Source organism: Macrobrachium rosenbergii, chromosome 50 (genome assembly GCF_040412425.1).
Source record: "Macrobrachium rosenbergii isolate ZJJX-2024 chromosome 50, ASM4041242v1, whole genome shotgun sequence".
Lineage (NCBI taxonomy): Eukaryota > Metazoa > Arthropoda > Malacostraca > Decapoda > Palaemonidae > Macrobrachium > Macrobrachium rosenbergii.
Genome location: NC_089790.1, coordinates 6,234,325 through 6,256,484, shown reverse-complemented (window position 1 = coordinate 6,256,484; position 22,160 = coordinate 6,234,325). Strand labels below are relative to the sequence as shown.

Here is a 22,160-nt window from a genome sequence, read left to right as displayed (position 1 = left end):
TGGCAGCTGATAAAGTACAAAATTTCGCTAAGTTCAGGTCCGTTAAGTTGAGGTGTTACTGGTATCTGAATACGAAATGATAAATGAGAGTCCAAAACCTTCTCCTAATGGAATGGAATATATATAGAATATAAAATTTAGGCCAAAGGCCAAGCGCTGGCGCCTAAGATGAGGACATTCAGCACAGAAAGGAAAATTGAGAGTAAAAGGGTTTATTTAAAGGTGTTAACACCAGAAAAACCTCGCAGTTACGCTATGAAACAATTGTTAGGAGTGGGTTAAAAGTAAGATGGAAGAGAGGTAATATGTATGAAGGTGCAATAAGAGGAATGAAACGGGTTGCAGCTAGGGGCGGAAGGGACGCTGCAAAGAACCTTAAGTAATACCTACTGTACACCGCGTGAGGTGTACTGGCGGCACTTCCCCGCCTACGGAGATTGATCCTAATGAGTGAATCAAGCTATAGGCCTAATTACCTGCTGACGTCCTGACTTAAGAAGTGTAGTGTGATATAGAAGTTACACTAAAATGGCAAAAAAAAAAAAACATTCCTAATATAAACCATATTTGCAAATAAACATTAATCATATGCTAGGAAAGACAGCCCTGAAATGTCATTTGTAAGCGGCTCAGCTCAGTACTACAAATTCAAGTCACACTTGACTTGTTTTACAACGAGGCAGCATTCTGTCCAAATGTTTGTTTTCTGACGTCACGCTTATCGAACGACTTAATTGATTACGCTTCTTAAGTACCATTATTGTACTACAGTGGGTTCTTAATACCATTACTGTGCTATATTGGGTTCTTAATACCATTGATGTACTATATTGGGTTCTTAATACCATTACTGTACGATAGTATTAAGCAAACACTTGCCACTTCGAGCGTCAGTTGGTTACAAAAAGCTTTGAAACATTTCAGATTCTTGTGAACTGAGATCTTTCATTAAGCAAAACTGTTCAGTGCATTCTTTCTTTCACGTTCATTTAATAGACCCATAAATCAGAAGAGAAATACCACTTTGGACTAATTAAATACAGGACCACCTTGTATATATATATATATATATATATATATATATATATATATATATATATATATATATATATATATATATATATATATTTTATTTAGGGCATCTGAGAAAACCAACATTTGGCTGAAAATTTGATAAGCAAAAGGACAAATTATTTCTACCTTGTCCATGAAAGCTTGGAGGATCCATGTAACATATCAAATGTGCGTTATCATGGAATCTTTAAGCTTTATCGTGGACACATTGCCTTCCATTTTACTATAGTCTTGGTAGGGGAAAAAATGAGTTACACTCGTTTTCTGATACATTGTACGTAAACCATATGACTCATTAACATTGATTGGGTTAAAATTAGGGGAGGGCGCCGAAGTGACACGCTTCCTTACCACCAAGAGTAACTTGCCACAAGAAGATATGTCGTAAAAGATCTTGACTTCGAACTCCCTTGTCATAGATCAGACGTGATCAGTCAGTCTAAACGCCCAGAGACCTAAGAAAAAAAAATACAATCGTTATTAGTATATTAATACCTATTGTAGCATTTGGAGGCTAAAAATCTCGACAAATAGCGCAACAAATCTATGTCCTAGACCGAAGTGCCTCTCCTTACAGACACACTCTGGAACACCACTATGACTAATACTGTATCTAATCAAAGTTATCATAGTCGATAAACCTAGACCTAAGTGCCCGTCCTTACAGGCATACTCTGGATCACCACTATGCTAATACTGTAACTGATTAAAGTTATCGTAATCGATAGTCCTAGACCTAAGAGCCTGTCCTAACCGGCATACTCTAGGTTCTAGAACACCATTATGCCCAATGCTGTATCTAATTAGAATTAGCATGAACCTTTTTAAACCTCAGCTCTGTTTCATATCTGGGAAACAAAGAGTAAGTTTTATTATCTGAGAATCAAAGTGCAAGCTTCCGTGCTCACGAAGTTCCGAGCTCACTTTACTAAAAACGTAAATGGTCATGCTACTTCGATTTCCCATTCTGTCTTGCATTCATTTTCCCAAACCTTTTATCCAAGGCTTGTGACATGCAACTGTGCCAAAGAGTTCAGACACTGAACAAAGAATGAGGAAGAAGGCCACTGCTGCACACAAAGGATGAAAAAAGAAAATCGGAACTTGCCGGCGTACGTGAGTTCATCTCCCAACGTATCGCGTGCATGTTTTGACCGACCAGCAATCTCCTTATCTCTTGTATGCCAACAATGACAGCCGGTTCCGCAGGAATTTATTTTAAAAAACTACGAGAGACAATTCTATACGAGGTTCTTACAAAAATGAATAAGAGGGATTCGAAAGTGACGACGAAAGCGTCATCAACGCCTGCTACGCGATCATATGCATATGGGGGTTTGTGGCAAAAACACTGCAACGCAGTTCAGAAAGGCCATCACGAGAGGCAACGATGCATGTGGACCTTTGGGAGCATAAGCGCAACAAACCTGAATGGTCAAGTAGTCAAACGACCAAACAGGAACTTGATAGAAATAATCTTTTGTAAAGCTTAAGTATTTTAAAGTGTATTTTAACATTACACCAAGTTTTAAACCCAATAAGAGGGTATTGTTTTTGTGGTAATAGCGGTTACTTTGTACGTTGATAGTTAGGTTTGCATACTTTTCCTGACCCCCCTTTTTCATGGGAACCGTGAACAGCAGCCCAACTGTTATCTTTTTGAAGCAAGATTTTGTCCTTTTTGTTCGTCGTGAATTTTTGTGTAAATAGAAACCTTCAATATGGGCCCTAGACGAAATGAGGGCTTACAAAATTTTACTCGTAAGATGAGGACGAAAGTCTTATCAAGGAACAGTTGACATTTACCGATTTTTTCAGCGGCTCGGTCTAAAATCTACATCGTATTAATATGTATTATTATCAATGAAGGGTGTGTAAACCATTATTTTGTTGATACCATTTTCCCGCCATTTCAGGTCCCGCCAAAATTGTCACCGAATGGAACTTAGATTTTCCAAAGTAAAGACAACAGAAAGCGCTTGAGAGTAAGATGACCATAATAAGAAGGAGAGAAATGCACCTACAATCACAAACGACTAAACATTAAATAATATCGTGCATTTAAGAATGACCACAAGTTTGAGGGTGTAATGCTCCCTCTATGCTCCACAATATTTTCCAATGCACTGAGAATGAAGAATTCGATGCAAAGATCTAATGCAGAAGACGCAATTATGCGGCGCCACAACCCCATCCCGAAAGGCTCGATGCTCATCTGTCTCGCCCGGAGCCGACGCGATTCCTGCATCGCTCCCGACCTTATACTTCACGTTAGATAGAGAGACCCCAACCTCGAACACCATCTTGGAGAACCGCCGCCGCGTTCGCCCACTGCCGACGGATTCCGAGTGACATTTCCGTGTGCCGCGTTCACGCCAACCTTCAAAATTTCCGACATGAGCTATGGCCGAGGACCCCCCGACATAAAGGGGATGACCAGCCTCAAGGTGGACAATTTAACCTACAGAACGACGCCGGAGGATCTGAGGCGATCGTTCGAAAAGTACGGAGAGATCGGCGACGTCTACATACCACGCGACAGGTTTTCTCGCGAGAGTCGAGGCTTCGCCTTCGTCAGGTGAGTATGCTTTGCGCTTGTTGGCGTGCCCTGTGCTGGCCGCGAGGCTGAGTGGTAGTTAGTCGCCGTAGCTTTGCAGCTGTTTTGCTACGTCAGTTTTTTTGTAGTCGAGACACCAGGCACCGACTCGATTTGGGTAGCCCAGTGTGGTGTGGGCGTCAAAAGCGTAGTCGGGTTTCCCCAAAATTATACTCTTATAATTCATTTACAACCTTTGGGTCTATTATTTATGATAGGGGTAGAATGTAGATTAAAGGCTGACGAATTTCACGGGGGAGTCCAAGGGGGGTTAGAAGCCCCCCCCCCCTGCATGGGAAGGACACCGCATGGAACGTTAGGTTAGGTAAAGGTAATTCAGGTTAGGTTAGGATATATATTCTTCAAAATGCCTGCTACAAAAATAAGTAGAAGTGAAGACTTGTAGGCTACCGTGGTCTTGTTCCTGTCAGTCGCCTGTTGGAATATTTACCGCCTTTGTTTAATGTTTAGGTATTGTCAGTTTTATATATGTATGAGATTTGCCATATATTTTGTGTTTACGTCCATCCCCCAAGTAGTTGGTACTAAACACACCTATTGGGCTCCCTCTTCCCAGGACCCCCCAAGTAATTTGCGACAGGCTATAAAAATTAAACTACATCGAAAGAAACGAAGGGTAGTATGTATAGTAGGGAGACAGGGATATTCAGTGTTACTTTTGGGGGGGTCCAAGGGGCCAAAGCCCTCCCCAGCCAGGTCAGGGCACAGTGCCCAAAGTTAGAGTAGGAAGGTAAGTCAGGGCGTGGCATTCTAGGAAAGGTTAGGATTTCTCACTCTTACCCTGTCACCCTATTCTGCATCTGCTCCGAAACGAGGATTAGAAAAGTTCCGAAGCACACATTAACCCGCACAGTCCAGGCTAAAATATATACTAAGCACACCCTTAGACCAGACTAAATTTAAGGATGGCCAGTTAAAAAAGTCAATGGAAAGAGGAAGATATATATATGCACATGTTATAAGAAAATTTTCTAAAAAAAATTCAATGTACCTTCCACAGAAAGTTGAAAGTAGATATTTCCAACCCTGTGCGGGGCCTCTTTACCAAGACAGTCATTAAAAATATGCTAATTTTACCAGTTACAAATTTTTTTTCTAATAATTTTTCAAGTTTTGTAAAATTATAATTATAGTACACAATATCATAACAGATAAGAACTAAAAAGGTAAGAAATTCTGAGTATATTTATTGTAAAATATTTGAGACATCCTTGGGTGGGAATTTTGGACAACATTCCCCTTCGACATCTCAAGGCAAACTAATTTCTCTCTCGTGTACTGACTAACTATTATAATTGCTGTAAGAGTTGCCATGAATCATTTATGGCCCATGGAAGTGATCTGAAGACATTTCCTGCAAAATTCGTTCAAACCGTATAGTTCGAAATGTCATTTAACGACACCCGCTCATGAAGGGTTAAAACAGTAAAAATTATATTTTCAAGACCAAATTGTGCTAATGGTTTAAAGCAAAGCTTTACCATCGATTAAGTTACAAGGTGTCGGAAAAATACCAGAGTCATTTATTTCGCTTGCTATTACATTAAGGGTAAGAATTGTGTAAAAGCACAAGGCTGGTGTTTAGAATTAGTCTGGTGTAGGATACCAGCCACACTCACCTGACCATTATGTTCAGCCCCAACACCATATTGATACATTTAGTAAATATCTTGGTAAGATTCAGTTTGTGATAGTTTGAGTATGCTTTTCGTTACGGTTTTGCACTTGATTTCACTTTAATATTTATCCGTACAGTACACTTAGGTTTTCAAATGAGTTGTCAGTGGCAGAAAGCACTAATAACAACTCAAGAGGTTGTGAACATTTTAAAAAAATTAAGTGTCTGCCTTTTGGGTAGTGGAAGGAATTTTGATTATTGAATTGATGGCATATTTAGTTTCTTTATTAGTATCTTACACAAAGAATGCTCAGGTTTCAGATTCCTATTTTATATGTACAGTAGATAGATCTTGGTAAATCTAAGGTCAAGCTTTGCACAGAGATATTTTTTGATTAAATTTTTTGGCTGGCCTATATAAAAGGTATATAATTAGGCTAATACATGTGATATTTGAGGAATTGTAATAATTACTGAGAAAATTGCAATAAAGAATATCTGTTGTGGATGCTCTTGAAATTTTCCAACCCTTTTATGTTATCACCGTTATCACTGTTCATTTGTACGTTGATTTGTGTGTCCTCCTTTGGGTGACTTGGCTCTGCCCAACTTTGCTTGGGAGTCTGGTTTTTTTAAGTCATTGTCAAGGGTTTCAATATTAAAATGATACCCCAGGAACTCCCAAAATATTAATGCATGTGCTTAAATTTGGAAAATTTTGGATCCTTCAGGATGTCACTATGCCGTTTTTTCTGCCAGCCATTTTAGATTTTTGTGGTTTGGCATGGAGGCATTGTCTATTAGTAGCAGCAAGAGCTCTGCATGAAGATATGGATTATTAATGAAAATTTGACATAGCAATATAGAAATGGGTGTAAATGATGGAAGTACAAGTGAGTTAACTTAAAAATGTTACAATAATGTGAAAAATTTGCCTTTGCTCTTTTGTTTTTGTTGTTACACAGAAAGCTCCTTGGGACACCATGTTTTGGTACCAACCCCTAGTCAGGATGAGCATAAAAACAACTAACGGTACATTTCTGGCGTTTCAGTATATTTCTCTAGTTATCTCACCTCTACTGTATCATGTACACCCAGTTCTGTAATGTCCAGCAACAAAATTTATAATCTCCAGTAGTTCTTGTTACTAATAACAATGAAGAAAAAGAATGGATATTTTTCAGAAGTCAAAAAGCTGACATCCAAAAGCTTTTGTTTATCTAAGAATTCATTGGGTAGAATGGGACGAGATGTTTATCATAATGTAGGCCACTCAGAATTTTGTCATTATCTTATCCTCCCCATCTTTTAGACCGTTGAATTAGGAATAGCTGTAGGCCTAAACTAGCCATGGTTAAGGAACTTCTATGTCAAGATTTTTAGGGAAGTATATTCCAGCAGTTGGTTTGAAACAAAATATACTGATCTTTTCCTGCTCGAGAAATGCGGATAAATGTTCTAGATCTAGATGATTATTTTGTTTCAAGTTTAAAGTGAATGGTGGTAAGAATTTAAAAAATTAATAACTTACATAGTAACAGTACAGTAATGTTGTTGTCCCTTGGTAGTTTAATGTAGTCTCAGCTCATAACAGATGGTTATAATGTATTTCCTTAGATATTATGATCGCCGTGATGCTGAAGATGCTATGGAGGCCATGGATGGTCGCCGATTAGACGGCAGAGAACTTCGTGTCCAGATGGCAAGATATGGACGACCAGAAACTCCACCTCATCGTCGCCGACGCCGACGGTACTCGTAAGTTTGTTTTTGGAATGAATGATGGAATGAAAGGATTTTGGGTGGAGTGAAAGTATAGAGAAATTAAGGGGTTAGTTTTGAGTAAAAGTTTCTGATTGATGGAATGAGTGGTCTCTCTCTCTCTCTCTCTCTCTCTCTCTCTCTCTCTCTCTCTCTCTCTCTCTCTCTCTCTCTCTCTCTCTCTCTCTCTAAGTGTATATGAATAGATTTAATGAAATAGGTTAAGTAACTGTAGTGTGTGTAGCATTTTTTTAATTTTGCTTTTCCATGTTTCCAGAGTAGTAAGTTGGAAATTTGTTTCCAAGTTACTGTATTTTGGTGGTGTTTTGGGAAATTGAAGGCTCAGATGACACATGATTGACAATTCAAAGGTCATTAAGTTTCTCTCTCTCTCTCTCTCTCTCTCTCTCTCTCTCTCTCTCTCTCTCTCTCTCTCTCTCTCTCTCTCTCTCTCTCTCTCTCTCATACCTTTTCTTTGCACAATTGTTCTCCACAATTCCTATACAGTATACTGTTGTTTTTGTTATAATATATTTAAAACATATTAAGAGATAGGCTTTGGAATAGTAAGTCTTTGAAAAATTAAAATGAACCCAGGGTTGGTTTTTAGTGTTTAGAAAAAATTGCATAAAGTAACATTGTCCTCTCTTAAAGTATAACTTCCTCATCTCAGCTATGGGTATTAGATGAGTAATCACAATGGCACATTGCCTGAATAAGCACTTTATATTTTTTTATGGCACATTGCCAGAATGAAAACTATATATTTTTTATAATAATAAATAACATGCCCTATGCTACAAGGCGAAGGACCCAGATAGAGAAAGGAGTCCAGTACAGGAAAGGAAGTTGAGTAGAGAATAAACTTTTATAGAGAACAAAGAAAAACACAGCCACATAAGTAAGACACATGAATAAACAATGAAGTGACTCATCTCTGCCTGCCAAACAAAGGAGATTTTACGCCCCTTTTTTGAACTTGAGAAATTTCAACGAATCAACTGCTTGGATAGGAGTATCATTTTACAGTTTGGTCACAACAAGAATAAAACTTATAGAGATCTGCCTGGTATTAAACTATATTGCAGAAAAATCAAGAATTTTAGAATTAACTTCATATCTAGTTTTAAATGGTTGACATTATAGTTTGGGAAGACTTGAATTTAAATGATGACCAGAATTATAGAATATCCTAAGTCTACGCCAGCATGCACTATAAGCTAATTGAACAGTGGTGACAAATATTAGGCATAAGAAATTTAGTGGTATTCTATTTATTGTCCAACATTTTAAGATGAGAGTCAACTTGAAGAATGTGTATGGGGTCTGTTTTTGCTGTAAAAAAAAAAAAAAGTACATTTAGTGAAAATGATGTGAATCTTGATTGGCATGAATTGAGAAGATTGCTTCATAAATTAAGTAGAGTAGTTGTGTTCAGATGTTGGAAAATGAAGAGAGAGAAAGAGAGGGAGGTGGTTGTGGCATATGAAAATGAGATGGCCATTCATTAAGGAAGTGGTGAATTTGAAATTTGTAGAATGCCGACCAATAAAGCTCAGACAATGTGGAGAAAGGAAAAATGAAGAATTCTGACAGTGCTTTAAATAGATAGAAATTGAGCCTTATGACCTCAAACCTTGTAAATAGAAAACCTGACATATAAGCATCAACAGTTATATTTTGTTAATACAGTACCTGTATATGTGTACAGTACTGTTACTGTACTGTGCATAGCCCCAACTTAAACCAGGTCTTCTTGCTGACCTAGAACAGAAGTTGGATTTAAAGAACTTCAAATGATCATACACTGTTTAGTACATATAGCTCTTAGTGATGCATTGCCTTTCAGATTGTGCAAAAAAAAATTTTTTTTTATGGTAAAGTACTCAAGTTTTGTATGTAATTATTACTTGTATATACTGTATTACAACTTTTGATGCTTTCACCAAAATGTTCTTGTGTGTCTTGGGAACTTCGTGTATCATATACCATAGTTGGATGGACTGAAGTCAGCATTATTCTGTATCACATTTAAAAACATGATTAGTTTTGTGTTTAACTTGACTCTTTACCATGTTTTTCGAGAGAATATGATCTATTTATATTTCTCTGGTTAAGGAAGATGTGCTATAGATCATGATTACTGATCAGCTATAGTGTTTCCATGGATACAATGTTATTAATATGGTGTAGGCATTTTGTGTTGTTTTAATTACATTAAAATGTGAATTTTTTTCTCTTCGGCCCCATTTGCAAGGAGCAGGAGGTAATCAGAGTTTTGTTACCCTCTTTGGTGTAGTTAACTAGCTGATATAGTAGCCAGATTTATGAAACTACCTTTCTACTTATTCTGAGTGCCGTGTTTGATGTGTTGTGTTTTGACATTAGCTTAGATCTTTAGATATGGACATGCATACAGAATGAAGTTCCTGGTGCATGGATAAAAATGCATGACTCCTTATTCCGACCATCCTTTACTTGATTTTTTTTTATAGGTGGTATGAATAGGTCTTTGTTTCCATTTCTTTGAAAGGACAATAATAAAAGAAGTAATTTAGGTTATAGAACTAGCTTGAGGTGGTTATGTGCTGTACTGTATTACTAATAAGACAATTCTTTTAAGGACATAAGGCTGTAGAATTAGTTTTAACTTTGAACAGCTTTGACTACAAGCCCTTAACAAAAATTGCTGGTTAGACAAAATGAGAAAATGGCTAAGTCAGTTTTGTGTGTACTGTACTTTGATATGGTAGTACCTTGTATTTATTGTTTTGTTGTTAAGTACAGAACACAGAAGGTAGTGCTGCCTATTTTCATTCTGGGGTTTGAATGCCCCCCCCCCCAGGATTTTAGTAACATGGCATCTTGTATCACTTTGGCTGGATGGCTGCATAGAGTGAAGAATATACTTTTATTTTGTTAAGAGATGGTAGGGAAGCCATTAAAAAACATTAGGGTTTGTGCCGTTCAAGCTGTGAATAGTTCGTTTAAATATGAGTTGTTTTATTTTTTGAGACGACATAATCCTGAAGTTGTCCTTAGTCGAAGAATTTTTATTGAAGTCAATTTTGGCTCCTATGTAGCAAAATTACATAGATGCCAAAATGGAGTTAGTTTTCACAAGTGTTGTGTTTTTCATCCTTCCTTTGTCAGAATCAGACATTTTATGCTTTGAGAAAGAACCTTGAATCCTAGTATCTCAGTAACAATTACTAGTAGACGTTGCTGTAGTTGATCAAGATAGAGAAATAAGGGTTGGATATCAGTATTTTAGAGAATTTGAAGTTGAGGACTAATATATCATGCACTAATTTTTTGAGGGTGTGTGCATAGATTTTTACAGCAAGCCTTTCTCTTCATTGTTACACAGATAACATGTCGTATGGGCTTTAGCCTGGGATGCCATAATTTTTATGCTTTGCGGATTGGAACGGATAAAAGGGTTGCTCAGATGTGTGAAGCGGTAGAGAGTTACTGTGAGGTGTGAATGAGGTGCTGGAAGTATTCCAAGGTGTTCAGTCTATATTGCTGAACTAGAATACTTTCAAAGGTACAGTTTGAAAGGTAATCATGAAATTGTGAAATTTTTCTCAGAGTTGTACAGTAAGTGTGTTGTGTGTATGTTAACTAATACTGTATTTGAGTTTTGGAGTAACATTGTATTAGCATTACTTCTTTTCAGTATGGGGTTATATGGAAAGTGTGAGGGTTTTACCAAAAATTTTCAGAGAATTAGAGGGATTCAGAGGTTTAAATGTATTTTTAAGAAACCATTTTTGTCAAATGAATTTATTTGTATATTTATTCCAGGTCCCGTTCAAGGTCGAGGTCAAGGTCAAGATCTCGCAGGAGGAGTCGTCGCTCTCGATCAAGATCCCGGTCACGCTCACGTTCTCGAAGGCGTCACTCTAGATCAAGGTAGTATTTTGAAGTTAAGAGTTCATGAGATAGACCTATACAGTATTTTTATAGAAATTTTTCATAGAGCCATTAAATAGGTATTGGTATGTGAAGCTATTTAAAGAAATTTATGTTATGTAGGTCTGGTAGCCGTTCAAGGTCTCGATCACGATCTAGGTCACGCTCTGGAAGCAAGAGCCGTTCTCGCACTCCTGAGGATCGTGGGTCGAACTCTCCAGAAAAGCAAGACCAGGAGAATGGGGTAGATGATGACAATGCTATGGAAGAGGAGCAGATGGATCGCTCAAGGTCTCGCTCACGATCGCGCTCTCGTTCTCGGTCGAAGTCAAGATCAAAATCGCGCAGCAAATCACGTTCTAGGTCTCGTTCAAGGTAGGACTTGAAATTTTAACTTTGCCCTTTAGATTTTTTCTGAATCTTCAGAACTTGATCAGTCATGCAGCAAATGATGTTCCAGGTCTTGTTCAAGGTAGGACTTGAAAGTTTAATTTTTTCCCCCTTTTGGTTTTCCCCTACATGATCGTCAGTACTTGTGTGTGTCCGTAAAGGAGAGTAGGCTCAAAAGTCTTAATTCACTCCAGCTTCTGCTTTAATGAATAATTGTGTTCTTATAATGTAATATCCATTGCAGTTGCATTAGTTTTTTTATTTTATTTATTTCCTTCCCCCCCCCCTCCATATTCATGCTGGTAACACTGATATTGTCACCCTGTAATAAAAGTTGGTCTAGTAATGAAAGAATGATGTAAATACTGAAGTGATACTGTATGCATCATTAGTTCATTGTTTGGATATAAAGCATTGACTGTTTGTATTGCGCACTGATTTTGTGCTAATATTGGCAAAAGCTGTTGAAATTGTAGAAAAGGGCCTATGTTAGATATTAGCTTTCCAACTGGACTGCACCCTTTTTTTTTTTTTTTTTTTTTTTTTTTTTTTTTTTTTTTCTTCTAGATATACTGTGTAGCTACTGTGTGATTGATTACTTGGATGTAGTGTACGTGAACCCGTTAATCATTAAAAGCTTTCTCTTACTGTCGGCTCCAGCCATACCAATTTCTTACAGTTTAAAAGAAAAAGGTTCTACCTTGCATGTCCATTTCATGCTCCACTGGCCCTCAAGGTGAGGTTTCACTCATGTTCTGGCCTCGCCAAAAAGCATTTATGTTGCTATGCTTCCCTTCGTAGGAGTATCACCTTTTGCTTTACTGTGATGTGCTAGTCATTTGTACTCGTTCACACATTTTCTCATTTATTTTGCTTGATTTTGATGTATTCTGCTGGTAAGTGAGTTTTATTGCTAAATTTTATTCATTTTACATTTTGTTCAGTGGCATGTTTGCCACTACTTTGTTACAGAGTACTTTCTTGCTTACAGTGTTTCTCTCTCTCTCTCTCTCTCTCTCTCTCTCTCTCTCTCTCTCTCTCTCTCTCTCTCTCTCTCTCTCTCTCTCTCTCTCTCTCTCTCTCTCTCTCTCTCTCTGGTTCCTTAAATTTTACTTATAAAAACATTTCTGTAGTCTTGTATCCTTCACAAAAACATTTCTGTAGTCTTGTATCCTTCCTATTTTCCTCCCTAGTATACCTATTCCATTCCATAGATAAATCAGCCATGGAGTCTGATTTTTTTTTTTTTTTTTATACCACTCATACACTAAATCAAATAGGTACAACTATGTCTACATTTTAACCATGTTCATTGCTAATACATGAAAATTTTTTTACCATTTTACCTTCTACTCCACACATCCTTAACACCCACCATGTTGTATAAGTTACATCAGCCATAAACTTATTCTGGGGCCACATATGCTGTACGGGCTTTTCCTTTTATCATACGATTTTCATAAAACTTGATTTCCACACCCTTATCCTAATTCAAGCCCAGTTAACTCTTTCACTTCTTCCATTATCTGCCCACTAGTCATTTGTGTTACAGTCAAAAGCCAACCGTTCACCTTCCCCAGGTACTTATTGGTGTACCCCTAACATTCTTCAAGGCACTTCTATATCAGTTTTATACAGCGGAACAATTATTTCTTGCCTGTTCCTCAAGCTTTTCCCTTCTCCAAATACTGTACCTTTGTTCTGTATTTCTCGTAATTCACCCCTTTAGTCACAGTACAAAGACTAAAGTAAAGAAAAAAAGTTGAAATAAATTTGAAAGCAGTCCTGAAGAAAGCACTTGAAAATAATGATGGACTGAAGAGGGAAGTTAATACTTGATATATTCCTAAGGGTGTGGAGTACTTGTGTTTGGTAACTCTTACATATGAAAGATTTGTGATTTGGGGAACACCATGGACAACATTATTAGGCATATAAATATGAATAAGGGGTTGATAAAATGTTCTGAATTAATGAATTTTATATGTTTAATAATCTGTTTGGGCCTTGTGATACGAAAGATTTCAGTATAGTGATACAGTTGAATTATTTTTACAACCGGTAATATCAGTAATATGAGTAACAGATTAGTAACAGTAGAAGTTGGAATTTTATTTTCCTACAGGTATGTGTTATGTAGATAGAGATGATTAAAGTCAGTCTCTCTCTCTCTCTCTCTCTCTCTCTCTCTCTCTCTCTCTCTCTCTCTCTCTCTCTCTCTCTCTCTCTCTCTCTCTAGTCATGTCATTTACAGAGTTATCAAAACTTTTATCGTGGGTAGACTTTCTAATTTTTCTCCACATATAATTGAATTTATGCAAATTAAATAGTTGCTCTCATGAAAATTTTTATGGTTTTATTTGAAGTCAAAATGTGAATTTTTGTTGTATGCTATATTTAAGTAGTTTAATTTGCACTTATTTCTTTACAGGTCAATGGAGTGAAATGGAAGTGTTAAGAAGCTGCGAAAAGATAGTGCTATTACTTGTGGCATAACACCCTGTCCAGATATTTGCAGTCTTGGCATACTGGGCAGGTACTAACTTTGTCTGACTTTGTTGTAGTAGTCAGGACACAGCTGGTGTTAGCACTGTCTAATGTTTTCCCCCTTCATTTTTAGTTTTTATTTTCTGTTTAGTTTGACATCTTTCTTTGATGAAAATAGACAAGGGGTTTTATGTTTTCAGTCATTACATTTCAGTCATTTGGAAAAATTGATGATAGATTTATGTTCATCATTTCCAGGATGTTGAGAAGCAAAACTGGGTTTGTATGTATGTTGCTCACTTTGTGTACTTTCATTTTTAAAAAAATTACTGTTAGGAGCCAAGTTCAATCTATGAAGTTTGTTTTATTTTAAGGCTTATATATACTTATTCATATACTTCAGAATGTACCGGTACCCTAAAATGTACCATATATTCTGAGTTCTGTGACATAGATTAAGCATGTTTAATTTTTGCAGTGTTTAAAGTTGGTTGTAAAGGAAATAGAATGCAGCACATGTTATTACCCATTAAAGAAAGCTTTCAGAATTTTTGTTATGACTACATTATCCATGTGCAAAGTAACTTTGTATGCCTAGGAAATAAAATATTGACATGGTCACACAGAGACAAGCCTTTCATATTCCACATGCCTGAAGGTTGATGGTATGGGAGTATTTGTGTTTACTACCCTTTTGGTAGCCATGTGCTGATGTATATTTCTACGCGCACAGGGCGTGGCAGTTGTTGCTGTTGTGTTGCTGTGGAGTATGGCGGGTTGCTGTAGTGCAGTGTTATGGCGGGAGCCGAGGCAGAGCCAGTCAGGCATGCAGCCGTCGGGGGGGCCGCAGGGCGCAGTTCTGGCTCGCAGGGCACCAGATCACTCCTCCCTACCCTTAACCATTTCTACACCTGACATTTTGTATTCAGTTACTTCAGTCTGTCCTTCTACCCTACTTTTCTTTTCCTTTTTTGGTTCTTCTTGTTTTCAAAGCTTCCTGTTCCAAAATCATTCTACAAACTTACTCTTCTATAACTATTACCCTTGCTACCACATTTTCCTTCTGTCTTTTTTATTTTGCTTATTAATGCACCAGTAAGAAGTGCATAAGTATAAAGAACAAAACCTTTTAGTTGTCAATATTAGGGAAATATCCTCTGTGCTCATGTAAGAATAATCTTAATGGACCAAGATTGGATAAGGTTTAAAATAACAAAGCTTAAATTTTCTATTCTAACTGCTGACTGTGGTGCCCTGTGATGCTGAGGAGGCGACTGGCAGCTGTGTGCGGTCACCTGACTGGTGATACGCTACAGCTGTGGTAATCAGAGTAGATGCTGGGGACAAGGGGTTGATGAAGAGGGAAAATGCAATGGGAACACAGCTAATGGCTCCATGCAGGCTCTGAAGTGAAAATTAATGCGAAGTTTAATAATCCCATTACTAAATTTGTGGGATATCTTAATGAAGAATACATATTTCTTTCACCTGAAATTTTTCCAGAATAGTAACCTTTGTTCTCCAAGTCTGATATTTATATATTTTTCCCTCCCACGATATATTGTACATGTACTGAAATATAAATCGATTGGATATCAGCTTTTAAAATTTGGTTATCACTGTTCACGTTTTCAGCTTATTTATGAATCAAATGCCTGCCCCCTGTATTGATATTTTTCTTTTATGTAAGCATTAATAGGAAGGTGGGTTAGACCTTGTTAATCTCTCTATTTCCTTTCAGGTACCTTATTTCGACTACCATGGTTTCTTTAATTTTGGGTGACCATTAAAAATTGTGATTAGAAGTGGTAATTTGGATGGTTCTCTAGGTAGAGACCTTGAATGACGTTATATTTTTGTAAGGATGAATTGAATAAGTACATGTAATTTTGGAGACATGGTTTAATATATTTTATAATTAAAGTTAGTGCAGTATTGGTCTTTACCACAAAGACAAGTAGTGAACAGTCACTGTGTTTTGATGTAATAGCGTGAAGTGGAAGTTCCTTGGTATACTAAGTCTATATTGCTTGCAGCCAGTTAACTTCATCCATGGTGTTGAGTTTGTAAGTGTATGCTATTAAAATTTTAAAGGTATTCCTCATGCACTATGTTGTAATATTGAACATTTTTCCAGTTATGGAAGATTTTGTTACCACTCTTGCATAACCAGATTTTAAATAAGATTTGTTCCTCAGTACTGTCAGTGAATGATCTCTGTAGCTGCAGCATAAGCCATTTTGTAAGGTAAGTACTGTAACTTCAATAAAAAATCAGGCTTGGAATAAACTGTTTTTCCTTGTAACCTCTTTATTTCTTAAAAAGTAATGCAGTTTCTAATTTTATACCATTGTGGGATGTATCGTTGTGTTTTTATAGTCTGTTAATTGCAGTTTTAACTCTACCCAAAAATGTATCGGGAAAACAGTGTCTTATTAAAGCACTGAAAGTACTCAAGAGAATGTCAGGACATGCAAAATACACTGATACTTGAAGGAACAACCCAAGAAGGGGAGGTTGCTTGGCTGAAAGTAACAGTGGAATCTTACAACTTACAGGTCAGCTATCAGTTTTGTTCACTTGTAGAACTTGAATAGCAAAACTAGTTGAACTTTTTGTCTCTTACATTGGATTTCTTTTCATACTTTGTGGTAATGTTCGTGTGGCAGGAGCTTTTATGCCAGAATTTTATGTGTGGCAATTTCAGGAGATATTGATTCAATTCTCCTGTGGACAAAATTTGGGCAGCTCATTTTTCCTCCATATGCCAGGTCTGTTCATCATTGTCACGGTTATTTTTGTTTTAATTCAGTCCAAAGGCTTCAGTGCAAGGTTGTGGATCATCATGCCTAGGTGCATAAACAGACATTGCCCATCTTTTGTGGTTCTCGTGGTTACATAGAAGTGATTTCAGTTAAGCTTTTCACAAAGGTAGATCATCTTGATAGATTATCTTGATTTGTAGGAAGAGGTTGATTTGATTTATGTCTGATTGTAAATGGCATGAATCCACTTGGATGAGATTTGTTTTGGGTAACTGTTTCTTCACCAAATCATTTGCCATCGTTTTGTTTTACTACTCAAATTTTCCAGTGTAGATTCATTGTGAGTTTTTTATTGGTCTAGGGTAGATAGAATTTTCTAGAAGCCACATTGGAAGGGAGAGAGCAGATTCTTGGTTTCCAACTGCCTTACAAGTTTGGTGGTAGTATAACTAGTGGTAAGTTACAGGCATAAGTGGCAAGAACTATTGATCTTTAGTTGCAGGCCTAGGGCACATCCTTTTTTGGCTTTTGTACTGGGATGACCAGAGGAATTTTCCAGTTCTTTGGTATCACATCAGATGATGTTGTTAATGCTTAAAATGAATTCCATGGAATTTTTATGGGAATATCTTGGCCAAGGGTAGATGGTTCAGATTTCTGCAAGACACTCAATTCTCATGTGAATTTGACATCTTTTGAGTCCTAGATTACAGTCACTGTGTTCATGAGAACTTTGGGTTCTGCAACTGTCTTGAAATTGCAGAGAATAGTTGTCCCACTGGATATTGAGAAATGTTCTCCCAATTCATGCAATACTTTGGGTAGCAGGGTTACCATTTAATTTAGAGTTGCCAGGGCATCAGGAATGAACTTATCATTCAAGTTTTCTTCCAGATCTTTCTGGAGGGTGTTAGTGAATCCATGCCAATAATGTCGTAGGATTTTTAAAAAATCCATATTGTCTGGCCATTGCACATATATGCAAGGTTTGCTCGTGCAGAGCTACCAATTTTTTTTTTATGTTTTTCTCAGTGCCACAGGTTTTCTTTCATTAGGGACTCCCATGTCCAGAGTACAGTATACATGTTCCTGTAACTTGTTACTAGTACTCTAAAACCCATCATCATTAGTTAATGGCAGAATTGTAGAATAATGAAGCTGACAAATTAAAATATGAAACTGACTTATATTGCAATATTCTTCACTCCAAAAAAGGGAGCTACATTGAAGTGGTAATCCCTTCTTCAAATTGTCACACGTCGAACCCATTGGTATTTGGTAAAATAACCCAAACCCTAATCCTACCAGGTAGAAAAGGCAGGTTAATGTGATTAAACATAACTGATTATTCAGCTTTCAACCAAAAACATATATCAAGTATTGGAAACGATTCTTTCAACGTTCTCAGTATCCAATCATTAAGTTTCAAAGTTGCAATCAACTACTGTATTTGCCAGCATGTAAGATGCACACTTATGTTACAAGGATATTTTTAAAGAAAATTTTAGTATGTTTCACCTTACATATATTGAAAAATATTTTAAAGTGATTTTGTAGGGAAAAATGATTCTAGTTAAATTTTTTTGTTTTTCAGCCATAGGTTTTGATTGTATGAAATTTACCATAAATAAACATAATGGGAAACCATACCCAAACTCTTCCTATTCTTGGGTCGGCTGAATAGTTGTTTGCGTGTGTACTGCGACAGGTCGGCACGATGATTTTGTACATCCACTCATTGCAAATGGCTGACAGCCAGGTGAATATTTTTATTTAGAGAGTAAATGTTTCCTAAAGGTAAAACAGCCCTTATAATGTAAGATGTATTAGGTGTTTGTTAAGTATGTGGAGAAGGAAGTACAGTGAGATGATGTGAGCTTCCCTTAAAGGCTAACTGCCGACGTATCATAAGCAAGTTTTTGAAGGTGTGAGAAGAGACTGATAATTTGGCTAGTTTTCAATATTTTATTATTAGAAACACTGATAATTTGGCTTTTCAATATTTTATTATTAGTAACAAAATTTACTGTAATAATTAGGCTGTTTTTTCAGTGTTTTATTGTTGGCAACAATTTTTGTAATTACCCAGAATGCTCACCGTAGGCTAGGCTACAGCGCTCAGTCTTCCATCGGTAATACAGCCACGTTGGGTGCGTGGAAGTTTTTTGATATTTACAAATATAAGTGCATGTAATATGCTGGCAAATATGGTAAATATTTAAGGTCTTAATATATATTTTTAAGGAGTTGCAATCTAAATATTTAAGGTCTTAATACATGTATGAGAATAAATCTTTTGAGTCCTCCAGCCTAATGAGGGTCAGAATATTGAAATTAATTGTTGGAACAACACCTATAATTTTGGTCATGTTCTTTCTCCTTTGTATTAAGGAAGATAGATCTCTTGTTTAATTGAAGTTTCTTTGAATCTCTTTCCTCTTAGGAAAGCAGATCTAGGTCCTTTGCAGTACTATCAGCAAAGTCAACTAGTTGCTTAGTTGTTGTAATCAAAGCTGAGACAACTGAACTGAAAGACAATCTGCATTCACCTGACAAGTACTTTGAAGATGTATAGTTTATATGAACCATCCTGAAGGCCTCCAGTCTACTTAATGTCAAGGTAAGAAGCCAAATTATTGAAATTACTTAAATTCCACAGAGTATTAAATCGGTTAATTTTTATGTACGCATTTCCAACCAGTGGTGGAGAAATGACAGATTTTTAAAGTAGTTTGTATTTTTCTAGACATACAAACCTGAGGTCTTTACCTATGGGATTACCTTTCAGTGAGCTGGAAATACGGCTGTAAAACTTTTGCAAGGTTGGTTATGATGAGTTACTGATGGCAGCAGAAGAACTGCCCACCCACTCGGTATACATTCTTCGCAGTTTACCTTTTGGCCCCGGTAAGAGAATGAGGGGAGGTGAGCAGTGGGCCCTTAATGTGAAGACACCAGGTTTATATGTTAGAAAAAATACAAATTACTTTAAAAATTTGTCATTTGTTCCTACATGAATACAAACCCTCGTTCTTTACGTGTGGGAGACTTATTTTGGAGGGAGGATTCTGAGTAAATCTCTGAACTGACAGGTAGTTTGGCTCACCTGGGTACTGTCTTGCTGGTCATGAAAGAGCAAAGGAAGGAGACTATACCTCAGATCTATTGAACAAGAGAGATATTCAATTGTCAGACTTCTGGGCATTTTGAATTAAAGAAATGTAATATCCTTGACTCGAAAAGGTTTGGATGAACCCACATTATTGGAGACTATAAATCTAAGAATAACCAACTGGTTGGCTCATAGTCAGTCCTTCTCTCCCCTTGCTAGAGAGAAGGAAGGATTTGCATCTAGTAATCCAAATAGTATATAGATAGGAAACTCAGTCATCTGGATCACCTACTTGCATGCCAGTGGGCACATGACGGTTTGTTCACTGTTCCTGTGCCCACTGGAGGAGGAAGGAAGACAGGATAAAGGGAGTAGGCCAGTCCCATACACACACCTCCTAGCAGCTGCACACCTTAGGCGAGATGCAACCTGTCCCTCAAGCGATGGGTGAACTAAATGACTTCAGCATCCACCATAGGATCCAAGGAAAAGGAGTCCAAGGACCTATGAGCAATGTCCCAAGGAAAAAGGAGATGAATATGATCTGTATGATTACATTCCATCCTAGTACTTGACTGACAGGTTCTTACTGAATGTGATGGACAGACCGATGCCCCTAGCCTCGAAAGATCTGGTTTGAAACACACTGATGTCCACCAAGAAGTTGCGGGGTACGCTCATTTGATCATCTCGTTAGTCGGAGAAATGACAATTTGGACACCATTTCTCAGCCAAGTCAAAGATAATGAATGAGTCTTTAGCACTGGGTTGAAAATCTAGTCTTTATGGAGGCAACATAGACATCATGCTGTCATTGGCACCACAGGTCCAAAGAATGGAATGCTCCATCTCACTGAACACTTTTAAAACATAGAATGACGAAAATTTTAAGCTTCCAGATGAAAATGGGTACCAAAGATGTCTTACTTTATTCAAAGGTGCGAGAAGACAGGACAGAACAGTGCAAACTTCGGTAAGTCAAGAAAGAAAGACTATGATCAAGCTTCTGTAGAGGTTGAATGAATCTGGAAGTCAAGGTGACAATATCAACTGTCCTTATCTCCTAACCTCAGCGAATAAATGTTGTAATGACATCTATCTTGATTGGGATGTATGGTTGGCCAATGCACAATGTTCTGTCTGCTCATATACTTGCACTGCAATAGAGCAGATGAAAGGACACTTGGACCTTTGTTGACCATGGCGTCATCGTTATCACACCAAGGAGTGTCTTGTTTTGGATCTTGAAACTCTTAAGTGTGCTTAAGTCCCACGAAAGTAAGTGTTGGAGACTGCTGCCCTGGTCAATGTTCCTAAGAATGAAAAGTCTCTGGAGGATAGTGTAACCATGTCACTACCTTGGTGTCGTTGCTATCAAAGGAGTGCCTGTTTAAACATTGAGACTCCTGAAACTGTCTTAAGATCCACAGAATACTCTCCTTGGGTTGTGGATCAACTGGTAAATACAGTAGCACAGCTACTGCTTACTTCTCCCACTCTTCACAGAGGGCTGTAACTACATCAAGTCAAAAGAAATGGAGCTCCTAGACACCACTCCTTGAATGAGTAGGAACCAAACACATTATCGGAATTTAGAGGTAATGTTGATCTCAAAGCGAATCAGGCAAAATGACAGAAGTTGCAGGCACAAGACTGACTTGAATCATGGATGCAAAACCGAACCTGTCTGTCATACATACATTCATCATCATGGAGTGTCTGGTTGACCGATGTGCCGAGTGTGCTACTGTAAATCTATGCATCTGCGCCGTCAATATAAAGTGTCTGGTTGACCGCTGTGCTGAGTGTACTACTGCAAACACATGCACCGGCACCGTCAATTGAGATGTTAGGACAGGCCCCCCTTCGTTGACTAAGGAACTACCATGGTACCGTTCCTTAACAACACTGCGGAAAACGCCTATCCTTGGATCCTGAGGCTTTGAGATCTAAGATGATCCAGGTTATTGAGGTGCGGATTAGGTCTAGCTAGGCTAGGCTAAGTTGGGTTAAGTCCCAAAATTTATGCAGACTTTGTAGCAAGAATAAGTGAACTTATCATTATAGAGACAAAAAAAAAATGGAATGTTTCAATATACCAATATACGCAAGGTATAAACAATATAAATTCGAACACAGAAGAGAAAGTCGAACGGCAGGACAGAGAAAGGAGCACGCATCTTTTTGAGACAGCAGCCAAAAGTAAAACTGCATAGAAATGAATGTATACTGTGACTGGGTGGGTGGTTCTTCTGCCCCTACCATTGGTAACTGTTACCATAACCAACTTTGCAAAATTTTACGGCTGGATTTCCAGCTCGCTGAAAGTTCATCCCATATGCAAAGGCCGAGGTTTTGTCTTTGTGCAGGAACAATGATCCCTGCTCTTTCAGTTGCTTGATATACAACTGGTAGTTT

At 37.5% G+C, this 22,160-nt stretch overlaps 1 protein-coding gene across 7 annotated transcripts; it reads left to right on the top strand.

Annotated features, from left to right (window-relative positions):
• The first annotated feature begins 3,275 nt into the window (after window positions 1–3,275).
• Window positions 3,276–16,154, top strand: SC35 (SR family splicing factor SC35). 7 transcript variants are annotated; one of them, XR_010851256.1, is made up of 6 exons: window positions 3,332–3,652; window positions 6,927–7,067; window positions 10,881–10,988; window positions 11,148–11,363; window positions 13,810–13,914; window positions 14,599–16,154. XR_010851256.1 is itself a non-coding variant. In XM_067093535.1 (5 exons), exons 1-5 carry the CDS (start codon window positions 3,471–3,473, stop codon window positions 13,820–13,822), a joined length of 690 nt encoding a protein of 229 aa, XP_066949636.1. In that variant the 5' UTR covers window positions 3,276–3,470; the 3' UTR covers window positions 13,823–16,154. The 7 variants fall into 7 exon arrangements, 4 of the variants coding, with proteins under 4 accessions (XP_066949636.1, XP_066949637.1, XP_066949638.1 ...); XR_010851254.1 differs by having other exon boundaries at window positions 3,333–3,652; window positions 11,112–11,363; XR_010851255.1 differs by having other exon boundaries at window positions 3,334–3,652; window positions 6,927–7,061; window positions 11,112–11,363.
• The last annotated feature ends 6,006 nt before the right edge of the window (window positions 16,155–22,160 follow it).